The 16522-nt window shown below is 39.8% G+C and overlaps 1 protein-coding gene across 1 annotated transcript in view; it reads right to left on the reverse strand.

Moving 5' to 3' along the window:
* Positions 1 to 16522, reverse strand: part of LOC101740837 (reversion-inducing cysteine-rich protein with Kazal motifs) — a 49489-nt gene that overhangs the window by 1071 nt on the left and 31896 nt on the right. The window contains exons 4-17 of the mRNA XM_004931661.5: positions 9719 to 9802; positions 9031 to 9067; positions 8376 to 8558; positions 7549 to 7728; positions 6923 to 7149; positions 5986 to 6118; positions 5327 to 5468; positions 4727 to 4838; positions 4055 to 4226; positions 3223 to 3372; positions 2342 to 2521; positions 1422 to 1602; positions 657 to 802; positions 225 to 364 (exon numbers count right to left, since the gene is read on the reverse strand). Of these exons, the coding sequence (XP_004931718.2) occupies positions 225 to 364; positions 657 to 802; positions 1422 to 1602; positions 2342 to 2521; positions 3223 to 3372; positions 4055 to 4226; positions 4727 to 4838; positions 5327 to 5468; positions 5986 to 6118; positions 6923 to 7149; positions 7549 to 7728; positions 8376 to 8558; positions 9031 to 9067; positions 9719 to 9802 (2067 nt within the window). The remainder of the gene's footprint in view (positions 1 to 224; positions 365 to 656; positions 803 to 1421; positions 1603 to 2341; positions 2522 to 3222; positions 3373 to 4054; positions 4227 to 4726; positions 4839 to 5326; positions 5469 to 5985; positions 6119 to 6922; positions 7150 to 7548; positions 7729 to 8375; positions 8559 to 9030; positions 9068 to 9718; positions 9803 to 16522) is intronic.

Raw genomic sequence — 16522 nt, forward strand, 5'->3', positions numbered from 1 at the left:
TTTTTTGATCAAATAAATTTCGAATCTAAATATACAATTCTTCTAATAATGTAGATGTTTGAGTGAAATGGTTTGGACCATCACACGATAGATCTCGTATCGTATTAACTTAATTTTTAAATGAAATTAATTTAAATTCGGATGGTATTACTCCAAATAGAAAGAAAAGAAAAGAAAAATTCTTTTAGGAGTTTGAATGACGGAAAAAAAACCAAATTGCTCACCGAGGAACATCCTCGAAGACACGGTCCCCAATAGCCCATCTTCCTGCCGCTCATCACAAGATGGCAGGGGTTCGCATGTGTTCTGCCATCAGTGTCACACACCGGCATAGCGGCTTGCGAATTGCAGTCTGTTGTATTCACTGTTAAAGAAAATTGAACCTGCCATCAAATAACAATCAACAACTAATTAAATACGTATTTTTATATACAAACAACATTATTGCTTTTCTTATAGTCACTAGTATGTTGATGTTTGGAACTACCAATAATAGTTAACCTAGAAATCATTACCAAACAGTTCCTATTTCTAGCACAAAATAAACACAAATTACTATTTGTGGAATAAATGGTTCTAATATCGGTGTTATCGAGTTTCATCCAAAGTGGACATTCATTCATCCAAAGTGGACATGCCTTCACGTAAAATCTTACCACAAACGTGTTGAGGGCAGGATGTTTGGAGACGAGACAGGCATACGTTGGAGGAGGGCACGCACACGTGACGTCTCGGACACGTGACTCCGGCGCATGGAGACTGGACGCCGAACTCTATCTCAGCGTCCGTCGCTCCCACACACCTATTAGTGAAATCACAATGAATTAAAAGCGAAGTTCTCAGATTTTTCCGGAAAATCGTTTTTGTACAATCCATACGAGCGCTGAAGATGTGCAAAAGCAAAGAGAAATATTGTAATGAAACGTTATATTACATAAACCCGGCCACGGTAGGGCGCGACTTTCCCCCGGTGAAGGCATGGGACGACCTGAGGGGGTCGAGGTCGCGCGGCGCGCTACCGTCACTCTAGCGCACCGCCAAGGAGTAACATCGTAAGAACGACCGATTGACGGTGTATTGCGTCCGGCCTGGCAGGCTGGTTGTGGCCCAGCGGCACCGCCTGGGCGACCTGACTGGCTGACGTCCAGAACCTTCGATCCGTCTCGAAGGCTCTCTGGGCCGGGCGTCCCTGGGATGAGCGCGTCTGGTTGCAGTGTTTTACCACCAATTACTCCACCCGAGTTCTGACCCCGGGGATCGAACGCTTAGTTGAGATTGCAGGAGAGTCGTTTTGTGGTTAGGGTCCTAAAATCTATTCCTTGGGCACGCGGTCCCTTCCCAAATCTGCACAGTCTCACATATAATTTGACCCTTTTTTTAGATCCTTTAATTATGGACTAGTGTATAATCTATAGTCTGACCTGGCGAGACAGGCGTTGGGGTAGAGCACGTGGTTGGTGTGCGCAGGGAGGTGGTGCGGCGGGCAGTTGCAGGGGAGACGCGTCAGTCGCGAGCCGCGCCTCGCGCCGCACGCACGTCGCGCACACACGCGCTCGCCCCACACGCACACGCACGCGTTGCACTCCATGTAAAACTTCTCACCTGACACAACGACATGTATTAATGTATATACCGGATGTATCACACTCGCAAACGAAGGTAATGCAAAAATTAAAATCGCGCAGCACGCAATGTAGAACAACTAAAAAGTGACTGGAGCAAAACAAACTTTTCCTGTATTGCGGGAAGCGTTTACTTCAGTTTACATTGCGGGGTCACAAAACAATTAGTGATGGTAGGACCTCTTGTGAGTACACACGGGTAGATACCACCGCCCTGCCTATTTCTGCCGTGAAGCAGTAATGTGTTTCGGTTTGAGGGATGGGGCAGCCGTTCTAACTATACTGAGACCTTAGAACTTATATCTCAAGCTGGGTGGCGCAATTACGTTGTAGATGTCTATGGGCCCCAGTAACTACTTAACACCAGGTGGGCTGTGAGCTCGTCCACCCACCTAAACAATAAAAAAAAATCATGAACTTCCAATCGTACCATATGCTCAGGGCCCACTGTCATATGCGCACTGTACGGGAAATTCATCTTTAGATCCCAACTATGAAACAATTCGATTATATTATGCGATCTAACTAATCGAACAAACTGAATACACAGACAAAGAGCTAATAAAACTTTTAGCTTCAGGCAAAATTAGGGCATCAGGGCAATCAGGGGCCATGTGAAGGCAAACGCGTTCACCCAATCACATAATATGAAGGTCTACCTACTCTGTAACTGTACTCTGTAACATACTGTCTAAAAGAAAAGACGTAATTCCCCCTACCGTGTAGGATAAGTTTATTGTTGACGAAGCAGTGCTGCATGCTAAAGCAGGGGAGCGGCTGACATTTCGTGAGGCCCTTCCCTTCGCACTTGCAGATCTTGAAGCACAGGCCGTGAGATAAATCCGACATGAACACCCTCACCCACGCCCCGATGGGCACCACGTAAGAATTTCCTTCTCCTGCAATCAATCAAGCGCTTTAAAGCGAATATTTGTTAAGAGAATACAAAATGTGTGTGTGAGGGCATAAACCAAGAATGGGCGCAATTTCAACCGGCTATTTTTTTTTCTGTTGTGCCCCAAATTGGCGGGTAATATACCTAAAAGCTATCTCTTCCAGACACGACCGTTTTTATTGACAGCAATTCTGAAAAGCATACAGCAGATATGACGCAGTATAATACCGCTGTTGGAAACACTCAGAGTGAACTATCAACGATAGACCAAACAAAAGGGCTTCTAATCAAGATACCGAAACTGTAGGCAGCGGCTTAGCTGTGCCCCTAGAATTTCTGACGTCCGTGGGTGACGGTAACCACTCAATGTCAGGTGGGTCGTATGCTCGTCTGCCTTCAAGGACAATAAAAAAAGTATGTGAAAGCCTATGTTGAGGAAACTCTATTAAATTTGTTCTTAACGGACCTTACGAATGAACCAACCGATATCTCGTCTTTTAGATTTAAAAGACAGAGTTTATTAAAAATAAGGTATTATCAACACTTTACAGAGCACATAATCTTATTGTGGAATGCATGCAGAATACTATTCCCTGAAAGAGATCCCCAAGTGGTGGAGCGTGTAGCAAGTTCTAGCACGTGGATCCACACTTGGCTCTACTTGATATTTGAGTGGTGGCATTTATGACTGCGAATTGAATTTACCGAGCGGGCACCCGTCAAGGCAGTGGTAGCTGCGGCAGGCAGCGGCAGTAGAGGCGACGGCGAGCGCACAGTTCCGGTCAGCGCGGCACAGCTGTGCGCGGCTGCACGGGGCGCCGGCGCACGGACGGGACGCGGGCGCCGCCAACCTGCCTGCGCACAAAGCCGCCACATGATCGTCAGCCGAATAACGAAACCAAACTCACAGTATACACGAATACTAGTTAATACTACTAATAATAGATACTACAATACTAGTTAATACTGCATACTATAATACTAGTTAATACTACTAATACTAGATACTAAAATAATAGTTAATACTAGTTAATAATAATTCTAAGGGAGCTAAACATCCGAAAACAGCTCTCTTCCATCTACCGGGAACGTGCTATGAGCTTCTTTGGGAACATCATGCGGTTTCTCAGACATGAATTAGAGAAGTTCATAATTGTGGGTCGCATAGAGGGCAAGCGCGCCGTCGGCAGAACACCAGCCAGATGGTCAGATCTAATAAGAGAAGCATTTGGTGGTAGTCTATACCATGCGGTCCATGCCACCCATGATCGAACACAGTGGAAGAACGTCACATGTGGTCGCGATCCTCAGTAGTGAGGGAACGATATAGAAGAATAATACTAACAAATACGCAAATAACCATACATAGATTTTAAGTTTTTCTAAAACAATCATTCCTTTACCATGAAAACCTATAAGGAGCGTTTTTACTCACTAAAATACTTAAACTTGTCGCAAGGTCTGACAGGGCTTCTTAACCTCAAAATTTCTTTCTTTGACACTAATACTTGTTCAGTAATAAACAATGATCACTCACTCGTACTGGGCTTCATGTACTGTTGCAAGGACACACAGTTGGTCGTGTTGGACTGCGGCACAATCCGGGCGCACAACGTATTAGCTGTGTACGGCAACTTGAACTGTGCCCAATCCACACACGACGATAACATCTGCACGCAATCTTCTTCGCACAAAAGACTACTTAAACCCTTGAAATAGGAAAATACAAAAGAATTAACAAGGATCTTGTTGCTGTTTTTTTTGAAAAGTGTCTATAGTTCGATAGTATAGACAGGTCAGGTTACGGTGACCACTAGGGGGGCCTGCACGAGATCACGTAGTCTATTTTTTTCCATTCCTATTCGTCGGTAGCCTAAGGGGCTATTCCAGCTACGCCCGGACGGATATGTGAGCTTGCTTTTACCTTTCCTTATTCCTTCCCAAATGAATCCCAAATGCAGACTGGTCCCCAACATCTAATTGCTATCTAATTTTATCCATATTGGGACTCTAACGTCACGATTCGAAGGTAAGGCTCCACCATTCGGCTTTGTCTATGGACTCTAATAAATAACCCTTAACACAGAAAAGCTCGTCTGGCCATATGACACAAACAAAGTACCCAACAGATTCACAGATCTTTATCACTTTTTAAATCAATTTACCAAACGCAAACAAACAGGTCTCGATAAATTGGACAAGTACATACCTTGGTGGTGCAAGGCTTAACGTGTAAAACGCACGCAACGCTTTTCCACAGATCTGTCGAGCACTCGCTTGAGTTTTTCACTGGTAAATGCATACCGGCCACTTGCAGCGTTCTAAAACCAATGAAATACCCAAAAATACACGACTAGCGCAATCCGTTCGAACCTAATTAATACTGATCTATTTCAAATGCAATTTATCTTTCCCTTGCCAATCATAAACGTAATGAACATGCAAAACACTCGCCAAACAGCGAATGTTCGCCATGCGTCAGCTGTTTTAATTGTATTACATTGCGTTTTCAAAACTCATTATTAAGTCAGGTTGTGTTGATATAGTCTGACATTACGAGGACTTATCAACAAACACTCAAAGAAGCGAATTAGGATATTAATATTGTGAACCTTCCTAATCATAAATGTAACAAGCTTGTAAAACGAACACCAATCAGCGGACGTTCGCCATGCATCAGCTGTTTTAATTACATTGCGTTTTAAAAATACACTATTATGTCAGATTGATACTTTGACTGACATTTCGAAGAATTGTCCACAAACACGAAAAGAACCTAATTTGGATATAAATATTGTGAACATTTTACCTGCGGCCTTCTTGTTCGGCCATCGACAAGTGTGCGTCCAAGTCGGCGCGCACGTTACAAGACCTGAACATGGTCGTGTGACGATCGTTCAGTTGACTGCAGTAAGTGAGACTGGAGCATCCCAGCGAGCATGGAGTACGCACTGGAAGATGATACAATACTTAATTATTGAAGTGAAACTTCTTAAGAATCGTTGTGATGTGATTTCTAACTCGATGAAACGAAAAAACGAAACGTGAACCTACCTCTCCGCACGAAGTTGAAATAGCCCCTTGGGCTACCAACGATTAGATAGGAAAAGAAAAAAGAAAGGGTTTTCTCTAGCTACTGATTGTATTAGGATGTCATCCGCCTGCAATAGTACGATATCTCATTTTCCTACCTAACGATCCCTCTCGACTAAAATAGAATTGCACAAAGAAGGTGATTCTAATTTGAGTACATTACTCCAAAGCAATTTAAACATCGTGTTTTAGGTACATATTGTTGTGTCCGTAGATCGGATGAATTCAGAAACCGTTCCGTGAGTTTCCAAAGTACATGTATCGAGCCTGTTATAATTCATAAGAAAATATTGGTAGGTGTTAATTGAAGTGATTATTGGTAAAGAACGCAAAGCACTTAAATATTTGTGGATTAAACTTTATACGTAAACATACCATCCTCGAGGCATTGCGACAACATTGTCTCCTGTGAATTATCTAAGCACTGTAGGTCAAACATATCCCATTTTTCCTGCGACCCCTTGTTGAATGTGTGGAAACACAGTTCCTTGCACGTTGCTGATTTCGCCTGAAATTGTAATTTATTTACAATGAGTTCGCAAGTTAAAGTATGTGATTAGATAATTTGCGATTGGGGCACAGTCGATCTTAAATATGTATATATGTGGTAAAAATATAGTAATATTAAAATAATGAGCAGCCTCAATATCACTTTTTTGTGTTATGTTTTAAAACTGTAAACTGTTTTACATAATTATCAATGATTCATTTCTCTTGTCAGATTTAAATATCGAATGATATTAAAACGATAGAATGATAGTTGATTTGAATCTAGTCAGCTAAATTATAATCCATATACATGGTGCAATGAGACCGTTTCCAAAGTCGAAACATGAAATAAATATTAACCTAAAATAAATGAAACAACGATTGATTCACTGAGTTCGACCAATCACTGAATCAATCAAGAACAATACTTGTCGTTCTTAAGTGTACATTTAGCAAATTCGAAAAACACCGAACGCAGGTGGCCGCCTACCCCGCGCTCTATCTAGGGCGTTGACCCCGCGCCCCAGTTGGTCGTATTACATTGCGTGCTTTAAAAAGAATAGTAATACTTTTTAATGATATCGAGTTAGTAATTCTTAATACATCAGCACTACTTACTAACTTTCAAGGAACTTTTAAAAAACACCCTATATATTTTAGGGGTTACCATAAGTCATGAAAACATTAATGTTGCTACCGACCATAACACTGTAGTCTTTGTGGATTTTAAAATAACGGATTCCAATCCTCAGACAAAACAGAAAATTTGTTGGCTACTATTAAAACTGGATACATTTTTATTGATATTCGTGTAAATAAATACCTTCAAACAACAATGCAAATTCGCAACGTCCCTCGGAATCAGATCCTTGGTGTCCGTCGGTGCATCTTTCCTCAAAAAGCATTGCCACAGTACATTATGTATGGCGGGAGCTCCACAGTCTTGGCCCAATGCCTCTACGATCTCTTCTATGTCACTGGTCCGACGCAACACAGACTCACAAGTACTTCGACAGCTTTGAGAATCGGATTCATGGCAGCATGGAAGATCTATATAGGTAATTCAGTACAATCAACTCTAATGTTTCTTTTTTTTAATGCTTAGATGGGTGGACGAGCTCTCGTTACCGGAGCCCATAGACATCTACAACGTAAATGCCGCCACACATATTGAGATATGAGTTCTAAAGTCTCCGTTTCTAAAGTACAACGGCTGCCCCAACTTTCAAATCGAAACGCATTACTGCTTCACGGCTGAACTAGGCAGGGTGGTGGTATCTACCCGTACGGACTCACAAGACGTCTTGCCACCAGTAATAGTATGGAATCGAAATCGATTACATGAAATCATTAGTGTAGATTTATCAAGAAAAACAATCCATTATCTATCATAACACAAGTACAATAAAACAACATACTTTTCAGATGAAAACTTACAGGGCTACTCACATTTAGACGTGTCTCCAACTACCGTAGAAGACGTCAAGTCTCTGAGGCAGTGCAGTAGCTCTGGTGATTGTTCGCAAGCATCAACTGCTGCTTCCTTCGCGTCGCCATCGATGCGCGAGTGTCCCAGCCTCCTCAACACTTTCTGGCACGCTTCGTGACACGACACAGACTGCGTCTGTGCTGATAGAAGAACGACACCCTCATAAGTTTAGAATAGCTTCATCATGAGAAGTATGCTCGAGACATTGCTGGCTAGAACACCGACCAGTGCCGCGTTTAAATTACTCCCATGACCGTACTTTACTCATGTCTCCACACTCTTCGTATAACCTCGATTTAGAGTCAAAGGCCTTTCATTATGATGCGGCTTAAAGAAATAATATGGATTTTTTTAAATCGATAATTATTTAGGCTCATATTTGCAAATGATTTATATGTATATGTTAGCTAACACTTGGATGGTCTAGTCTAGTCCATTGGCGTTTCAGCATCGAGAACGTTCCGCTCTCGGTGACCTCAAGCACCAGTCATCGTTCTCGTCGAACCCGTCGCTTGTGACGAAGGGCTCGACGAGTAAACTAACCCAAAGACACAACCCACTGCGTTTCTCGCCGGATCTTCTCAGTGGGTCGCGTTTCCAATCCGGTGGTAGATTCTGCAAAGCACGGCTCTTGCTAGGGTTCGTGTTAGCATCGTCGTCAGGTTTGAGCCCCGTGAGCTCACCTACTAGTTAAGGTTGCGCTAAAATAGCCTTTCAAGGCTATCTATCAGCTTAGGTAGGAAAAAAATCTCGGTGTATGTCGTAAATAATTGTTTTTCGTACTCACAACAGCACCACTGAGCCTCCTGTTGTTTATCCATGCAGTCGAACATGGCTATTTCGTCAGATCGACGACAGGATTCGGTGAGGGCTTTCGCGTCCAGAGCACTAGCGCACGCAGCCCGACATTCCGATGATCGGCTCAATTGACAGCACACTTGACCCCACCACCCTGTTCCCGACACCACCTCTGCGAGACGAAAAGTGACTTTGAATAATTTATATTAGTAGCTTTATTTGTTTGGCATCGACGTAGACTAGCTCCACCCCATCTTTTCGGGTGGGTGTCGTAAAAAATGACTAACTCGTGAATGGGTATTTTACGAGTATTTTACCAACGTACTGAAATCTCCAAACGTCTTTTGGTATGGCGTAGGTAATGTAAATGCGCTCGGATACCACCAACCTTTCTATGTTAGCCACGAAGCAGTCGAGCGGTTTAACAGTTTTTAAACAAGACGTTTGAGACTGGAACCTCATGAATCAAATTAGGTGACAGTGTTCACTTTGTGTTGTGTATGGGCTCTGGTTACCACAGTACTCTACATTCAGATAAAAAGTCAAACGTTTGGGGATTACATCTTAATTTGAGTAATTTAATTCGTTGGAACGATCTATAAAAATTATCTATACGTCGCTTTTAATCAGATATATTAACTTACCTTGTATTGTTTGATTCATGCAAATCCAGAACTCTGTCTGAAAATTGAATAGAAATAATAAGTGAACGATTTTTTTGCTTAGCAATCTGATACCTCAAGTTCCTCGTCTTCTTGACAATACAAGAAATTTGAAACCTATACCAATTACAATACAATGGGATAGGCGGTTTATTGACGTTCAATGGAAGTTCATTTCGACTAAAGAACTCGAAGGGTACCAACTTAAAGATATCAAATAACATAGCCCTTACAAGTTTGAAGAACATTTAATATGATTTAACGTCAACCACTTTTTTACTAGCGATAACATCGCGTTGTTAGATATAAACGATAAGGTTACGAAGTTTCTAGAACGACTTCATATTTCCTTAATTAAATACTTCTATCTCGAGTGACAATCGGGATTTTTTCGATATTCATCGAGAAACTAGCTACGCTCTTTTCATTATTAATAGCGGTATAGTTTACGGATAACTAAAAATAGCTTGGAATCTGTACTTTTTAATCATAATTTATGTTCATTATCACATTGAAGAGTCACATATCAAAGCTAGGGTGCAATCAAATTATTATCTTATGAATTTTGTAGTAAGCCTAGTAACTAAATTCTAAAAATTTTCAATTAATCGTGATGAACAAAACACAAGAAGACGGAAGGATGAGTAGTGATATTGTTACTAATACTCACCAAGTGATGACCGCAAAATTTGTAAATATTCGGCGTGCTTTGCTCTATAACAGATCTGTCTGTCGTCATATTGAGCTGGGACATCTGGAACGATATGGGAAATTATTGTAATGGTGACAAACGTGGCGTTAATTTTAGAGCGGTGTTAGGGTTCATTAAGACGAAACCAATGCCGGTTTTTTGAATGATGTAAACCCATTAAGAAACCGTTCCGGAAAACGCAAATTATAATAACGAAGATTCGTGGCAAATAATTCATGCTTCCATGCTAACATTATGAATGTAAAAGTATTTTATGTGTTTGCTTATCCTTCTTTCACGTGGAAACGAAGCAACGGCTTGACGCAAGATTTTTTAAAAGTTATAGTTTTAAGTCGAGTAAGTGAAGTAAAAGACCCGCCGGCCGGTCACCGAACCGTTGGTCAGATCAGTTTACTGCGATGACTGGACTCTCTGTTTCGACCGCCCTGAGTGAAGCCGAAATCTGTAGGAAATGGAAGCTGATGGTACAAAGAGACACGAAGGGCTTTCAGGGACACTGCCTTCAGCAATGAAGCTTGCGACTAAGAAGAAGAAGAAGAAGTGACAGTGGCTGCGTTTTATCCCGAAAAAATATCTTATTGCCACAGAAAATAGACTGATAGTTTTCCTTGAGCACGCGGGTACAGTCACAGTTAACAGCTGGTATCGAATAAATTTCAATTGCAGTACTGCATTTTACTATTATATACTAGTATTTTTTTCTTGGCGATGGATTGGACGTATATGAAGTATGTGAGCTTAGAATCAAAGTCCTTGACGAGAGCGATAGCCGCCACCTAGAGTGTGAGGTTGCGTTTTTTTCCTAAAACAACATTATATGCCGGCATATAGATCCTAAATACAATTTGGTCAAATAAATAAATACTAGAGGTCCCGCAGTAGTCGAAATTCGACTATAATTAATTGGAATTGTAAGTTTGTACACTATTATGATTGTATTTTATACTTCTATAATAAAAAATTTCCCCAAGACTACACTATAAAAAAATATTAATAAAGACAAACAATATTTAATCTCAATTTGACAACAGACGTCAGAACAAGTTTGACAATAAATAGTATGCATGCGTGTGTACGTCAAATACATGGTATGTAGTGTGTGTAATGTTTTCTTTATTCATTTAATGTATGTATCTTTTATGCATTATTTTAAAAAAATATTAGCCATGTGCACTTCTTCTCTATATTCTCTGTAAGTGTGGAAAATTTCATACTCCTCCGTCCGTGCAAATTTTCGTAAAAAGGGATACAAAGTTTTTGCTTCACGTATTAATATATAGATAATGCATATTAAAATAATCATCTGTATAAACCATAAACACGGAACGATGGTTACGTATATACGGAACCGCAACGATGTGATAAACTTAAGCAAAGATGGGCGCGGTGCGAGTCAAACGTGCGCTTCGAATGTCGTTAATATAACGATCACTAGTTCGGATGGGTAAATATTAACGTATTCTAAAGTGGAAGCCACGAAATTATAATTAGAACGGCTAGTTGAAAACAGAGCGATCTGCAGTTTTTTTTCTGCCTATTCTGATAGCCTTGAGAGGCTATTTCAGCGTAACCTTAACTAGTAGGTGAGCTCACGGGGCTTAAACCTGACGACGTTGCTAACACGAACCCTATCGAGAGCCGTGCTTCGCAGAATCTACAAGTGCGCGACCCACTGAAAAGATCCGGCGATACACTCAGAGGGCTGATCTGCCGCTGATAACTTATAAAAGCCAAGCGTTGCTGCAATCTATCTGCTACTGTTTATAAACAATGCTTTGCTTAAACGTGTTTGATCTAACTGAACATCTGGTACTAATCGTGCAATTTCTATAAATTTTAGAATAATCCAAAAATCAGATTAATCGCATCTACATCTACATGTGATCTACATCTACATCGTTTGGGACATCTACGCCTAGGGGTAGAGGTCCCAAACGATGGTCGGACCAAATAGCGGAGGAACTGGGGATACCTGTCAGCGACGCACTCCACCGGGCTGCAGGGTGGGATCGATGGAGACAGCTGGTTGACGGAATCGGACGGAGTCACGATCCTCAGCAGTGAGAGACCGATCGAAGAGAGAGAGAGAGAGGACGAATTGGCTTAAAGGATAAGTCGTTCGGTGTACCTACTCGTATCAAGCGATGCTATGTCGGTGTTCACGCAGGCAGATACCATTTTGTCTAATGAGATACTTACTTAACTCATAATCACAAATGACTTCCACCCTGACGGAATAACATCGTCTAAGTCCCACGCTTGTATTAGCTCACCATTGCAGCAATACCAAACCACATCCGTGCCGTAAAAATGTACATACCGCAAAATAAACATACTATAACATAAACATAATGAATTTATTATAATTCTCATTGATCTAAGCAGCGTAGCCATGCGCAATTTATCCAAATTATTTAAAGACACTGCTGTGAAATAAAATTCGACCAATTTCGTACACATCAAAAACTCTGGACCGTACAGAAAATCTTTCACTAAAGCCCTTCGTTGCTTGAAAAAATAAATATAGGGAATTTTTACTAGCATGAAGATGTGAGTAACCCAAACACACAATGTTAAGTCTGGCCGGAGCCCACAGACTTTACTAAGTGAGCTGAGACCTGAGATAGAAGTCTCAATTGTATTGTATAACGGTTGTCCCAGTTGCCCCCACCCATGATACAAGAACGCATGACTTCTTCGCGACTGAAATGGACAGAATTACGTACCCCCGCAAGATTACAATGCACCCTATATAAGTATAAAATTGAATTGAGTTGGCAAACTTAAGGACTCCACCGAGAAGGGAAACTTACTGATTACTGCTCGAGTGCCTTCGAAGGAGGCCTGAGATCCACGGGATTGGAACCACGACCTGTCACGTCACTCCTCGAAGAGTACGGAGACCTGTGCTTTGTCTAGACCGTGCACCGAGCAAGAACCTGAATTTTTTTTCTACCTATGCTGATAGCCTTGAGAGGCTATTTCAGCTTCTCCTTGACGTGTAGGTGAACTCACGGGACTCTAGCCGGGAGTTGCTAACACTGGCCCTAGCAAGATCAGTGATTCGCAGAATCTACCACTGGATCGGAAACGCGACCACTAAGAAGATCCGGCGAGAAACCCATTGGGCTATGTCTATGGGTTAATTCACTCGTCGAGCCCTTCGTCGCAAGCGACTGGTTTGACTAGGACGGTGACCGGTGCTTGTGGTACCTAAAAGCATCATTAATGGATCGGGCGGGTCCGTAATGAAGTGTTTAGGGCGACGTCGATCACACATACCCGATCCTGTTTACCGTTCGGGCCACAGGATCGGGTATGTGTAAACCTGACGCGACCGCGGGCTTACTTTATATCAAGCTAGAAGGTCATAGCACCACTCTAAGACACTTAACCTTTCTGGTATTGGCTGGCCGAAAAGACTAGCCGGGGGTAATGAACCGTACATTGTCAAAACTAACTCAATTCAAAAATAACACATGTTGCAAACGATTAATGATGAACATTAGCGTCGCTTGATTATATTTAATTGATGCTCGGAAATACTGAACGCGTATTGGAACAGAGTAACGATCGTATGTCCTTTTAAAATATCCAATTACTGATTCGGAGCGCTTTGTTAAGCCTAATTAAGCAGTAAAAATAAAACGAGGAAGTGGTGGCTGTTTTTTTGAAAAGCAAAACATCTAAACTCAATGATATTTTTGAATTCGAATTCCTTTGCAATATTTTATCATGCAACTAAAATTGTCTTGTACACAGCAACCAACTTTCTGAAAATATATATAATGATATTTGTTGGGTACTCCAGATTAAATAAACAATAAAAAGCTTAATTGCGTTTTCTGTTATATTTATAACTAGCGACCCGCCCTCGCTTCGCTTCGGAAACTGTAATTTATTATTGATTTTTCCACTATTTAATGGATGTTATTATACATATAAACCTTCCTCTTCAATTACTCTATCTATTAAAAAAAAACGCATTAAAATCCGTTGCGTAGTTTTAAAGATTTAAGCATACCTAAGAATATAGGGCCAAAGAAAGCGACTTTGTTTTTTATACTATGTAGAGATGAGAAAACAACATTTAAAGCCCAACAAATCTAATAAAACTTATATTTTTAAACAAGCTGAACTTTCTTTTTACTGAATGTCAACTTCACTGAATGACATATATGAAAAATCCTTTTTAGAAAAAAAAAGAAAGAGAAGAAAGTTTTATACTATGAAGGTTTTTCTTTACATACATAATTTAGATTAATTTTAATTCATTCATTCATAAAGGCCCGCAAGAAATTGATAGAGAGAACCGAAGACTGAGCCCAGTGGTGTGGTTTGGGAGAGAAACATGCCCAGCAGTGGACCATTACCGGCTGAAGATGATGATAGATTGGAATAAGGCCATATTATATTGTATGCGATTTTTGGTATAAGATTATTTAAACTATTGACTATTGACCACTGAATTCGTTAGAAGTTGAGATACCAAGAAAAATAGATCAGCTAAGAGCTATTCTTCAATAGAACCGATCATGTTTCGACTTTGAGAACTACACATTGTTAGTTACGATTTTCGACCCTTGCATCATGATGTCTATAGGGTTAGATAGCCAGCTTGTTGATCAAAGCACGCCACATATCAATTTTCCCAATCAGGTGGTAAAACAATAACGAACAAAAAAATAATGCTCTACGTGCGAAAGATCTGTACTCCGAAGTGAAGAGGTTATCATAGTTCAAACTCTGAGGTAACATTCAAAGAGATTGATAACATCATGAGAGTTCTTGGAAGTGCTCAATGCGCAAGCGCGGCTGTGGTGATAAGAACATTACTACCCACATTAATAAATTTATTGGACATCGCTAACACATTTTACAATGACATTAGTTTTCTTCTTAAAATAAATATTGGTTATTTTAGCGAATAGACAAATAAAAATTAGGGATACTTCAATGAATGTATGAATGTAATCAATTCATATTTTCCCTCATAGAATTGAATTGAAACTCGAAACCGCTGCAACAACTATGGACATACGATACAACAAGAACCACTTAGCTTTACCCTCAACAAATAAAAACATAAATTCTACAATTACTTAATTTAAATTATAAAAATATCTACAATAATTTCAAGTTTCAGGACAATTAATACATTTTGATTACTGTTTCTTTTTCGTTAATTAAATTCTTGGTACAAAACGAATCGAATCAGTTCAATAGTTTTACATGTAAATAATACAACTATAACATAATACAATATATACACATATGCATCATTAAAATATGTATGGAAATCACGCTTCAAGGTGTCAGAACAATGATCATTGTATACAAATGACTCTCAACTTATCCGACATAATTCAGAGATACAATTATTTGTCAATTGTTTCTCTACCAATAAATTAAGGCGAATTTCAAACATTTTTAATGAAGCAAGATAAGATAAGCTATTTTCCGTGCACCAGCATAAATGAAGAAATGATTCGACAGCTAATGAGAACCAAACATTTAACGGAAAAAATTTGGACATTGTCATATTACGTTCATGGAAGTAAGCATTTGTTAACATTATAGTCCACCTGGTGTTAAGTGGTTACTGGAGCCCATAGACCCCTTCAACGTAAATGCGCCACCCACCTTGACATATAAGTTGTACTCAGTATAGTTACAACGGCTGCCCCACCCTTCAAGCCGAAACGCATTACTGCTTCACGGCAGAAATAAGCGCGGTGGTGGTACCTACCCGTGCGGACTGACATGAGGTCCTACCACCAATAGTTGTTAGTATCCATTGCAACGTTCATAAGGGACTTTGTCTATTTCTTTTTTTCTTTTAATTCATTCGTTTTTGGTTCTATGAATTATATTTTATCATTATAATCATTGAGATTTTGAAATATCGAACAGATAAAAATATTACTTTTCATTAGTTTTTCACGTTTGAAATTTAAAAAAACAAAGCTTAATTAATATTCTAACGTTTCGTCGCAGACGTGAGTCATTCGGTGGCTAACGGACTCTCTCACGTTCATTATTTGTGGACTTTGGCAACAAAACTGAAACAAACTTATACAAAAAATCTAAAACGAATTGTGAAATTAGCATACGAAGCATTAACCCTTTATTCGTCAGAAAAATAAAGGCTTATTCTTATTCTATAAAATTAAAAACTGCATACTTTGAAACATAAGATTGTATGTAAGTAAATCAAAATAAAATAAATTACAGCTGTTTTATTTTTACATTAATATTGTTTCGATTGTTTTACAGTTTCTGTAAATACTGTTTATAATCAAAGAAAACAACTATAAATAAATAAATAAATAAAAAAACAGATGAATATAACCTCATACAATTTGATTTACTTATCACGCCTGTTGGTATCAATCTAGACTAATAAATTTCTACATAACATATTACGTGTTAATAATTATTTTTAGGAAACGTACCGAAAACTAAATAAAAATGTCAATGCGGAAATACGTGGGCGTTTCCAACATTCTTCGTAACGCGAACTAACGAAGTGCCGATCTCTAAAATAAACCAACAAACAACAATAGCCAACACAACACACACCTCGTATCTTCACGGATTGCAATATTGGCATTGGAAATATTCTCTCCTCGCACGTCCAAGTGCAATAACCCAAATAAGCAAGAATATTTTTACATTCATACGAGGTTCGGCATTAAAAAACATGGCTTATTATTCAATCCGCGACGTGCGTTTGTCAATGGCGACAGAATAAAAAGTGTT

Source organism: Bombyx mori, chromosome 3, assembly GCF_030269925.1.
Source record: "Bombyx mori chromosome 3, ASM3026992v2".
Taxonomy (NCBI): Eukaryota; Metazoa; Arthropoda; class Insecta; order Lepidoptera; family Bombycidae; genus Bombyx; species Bombyx mori.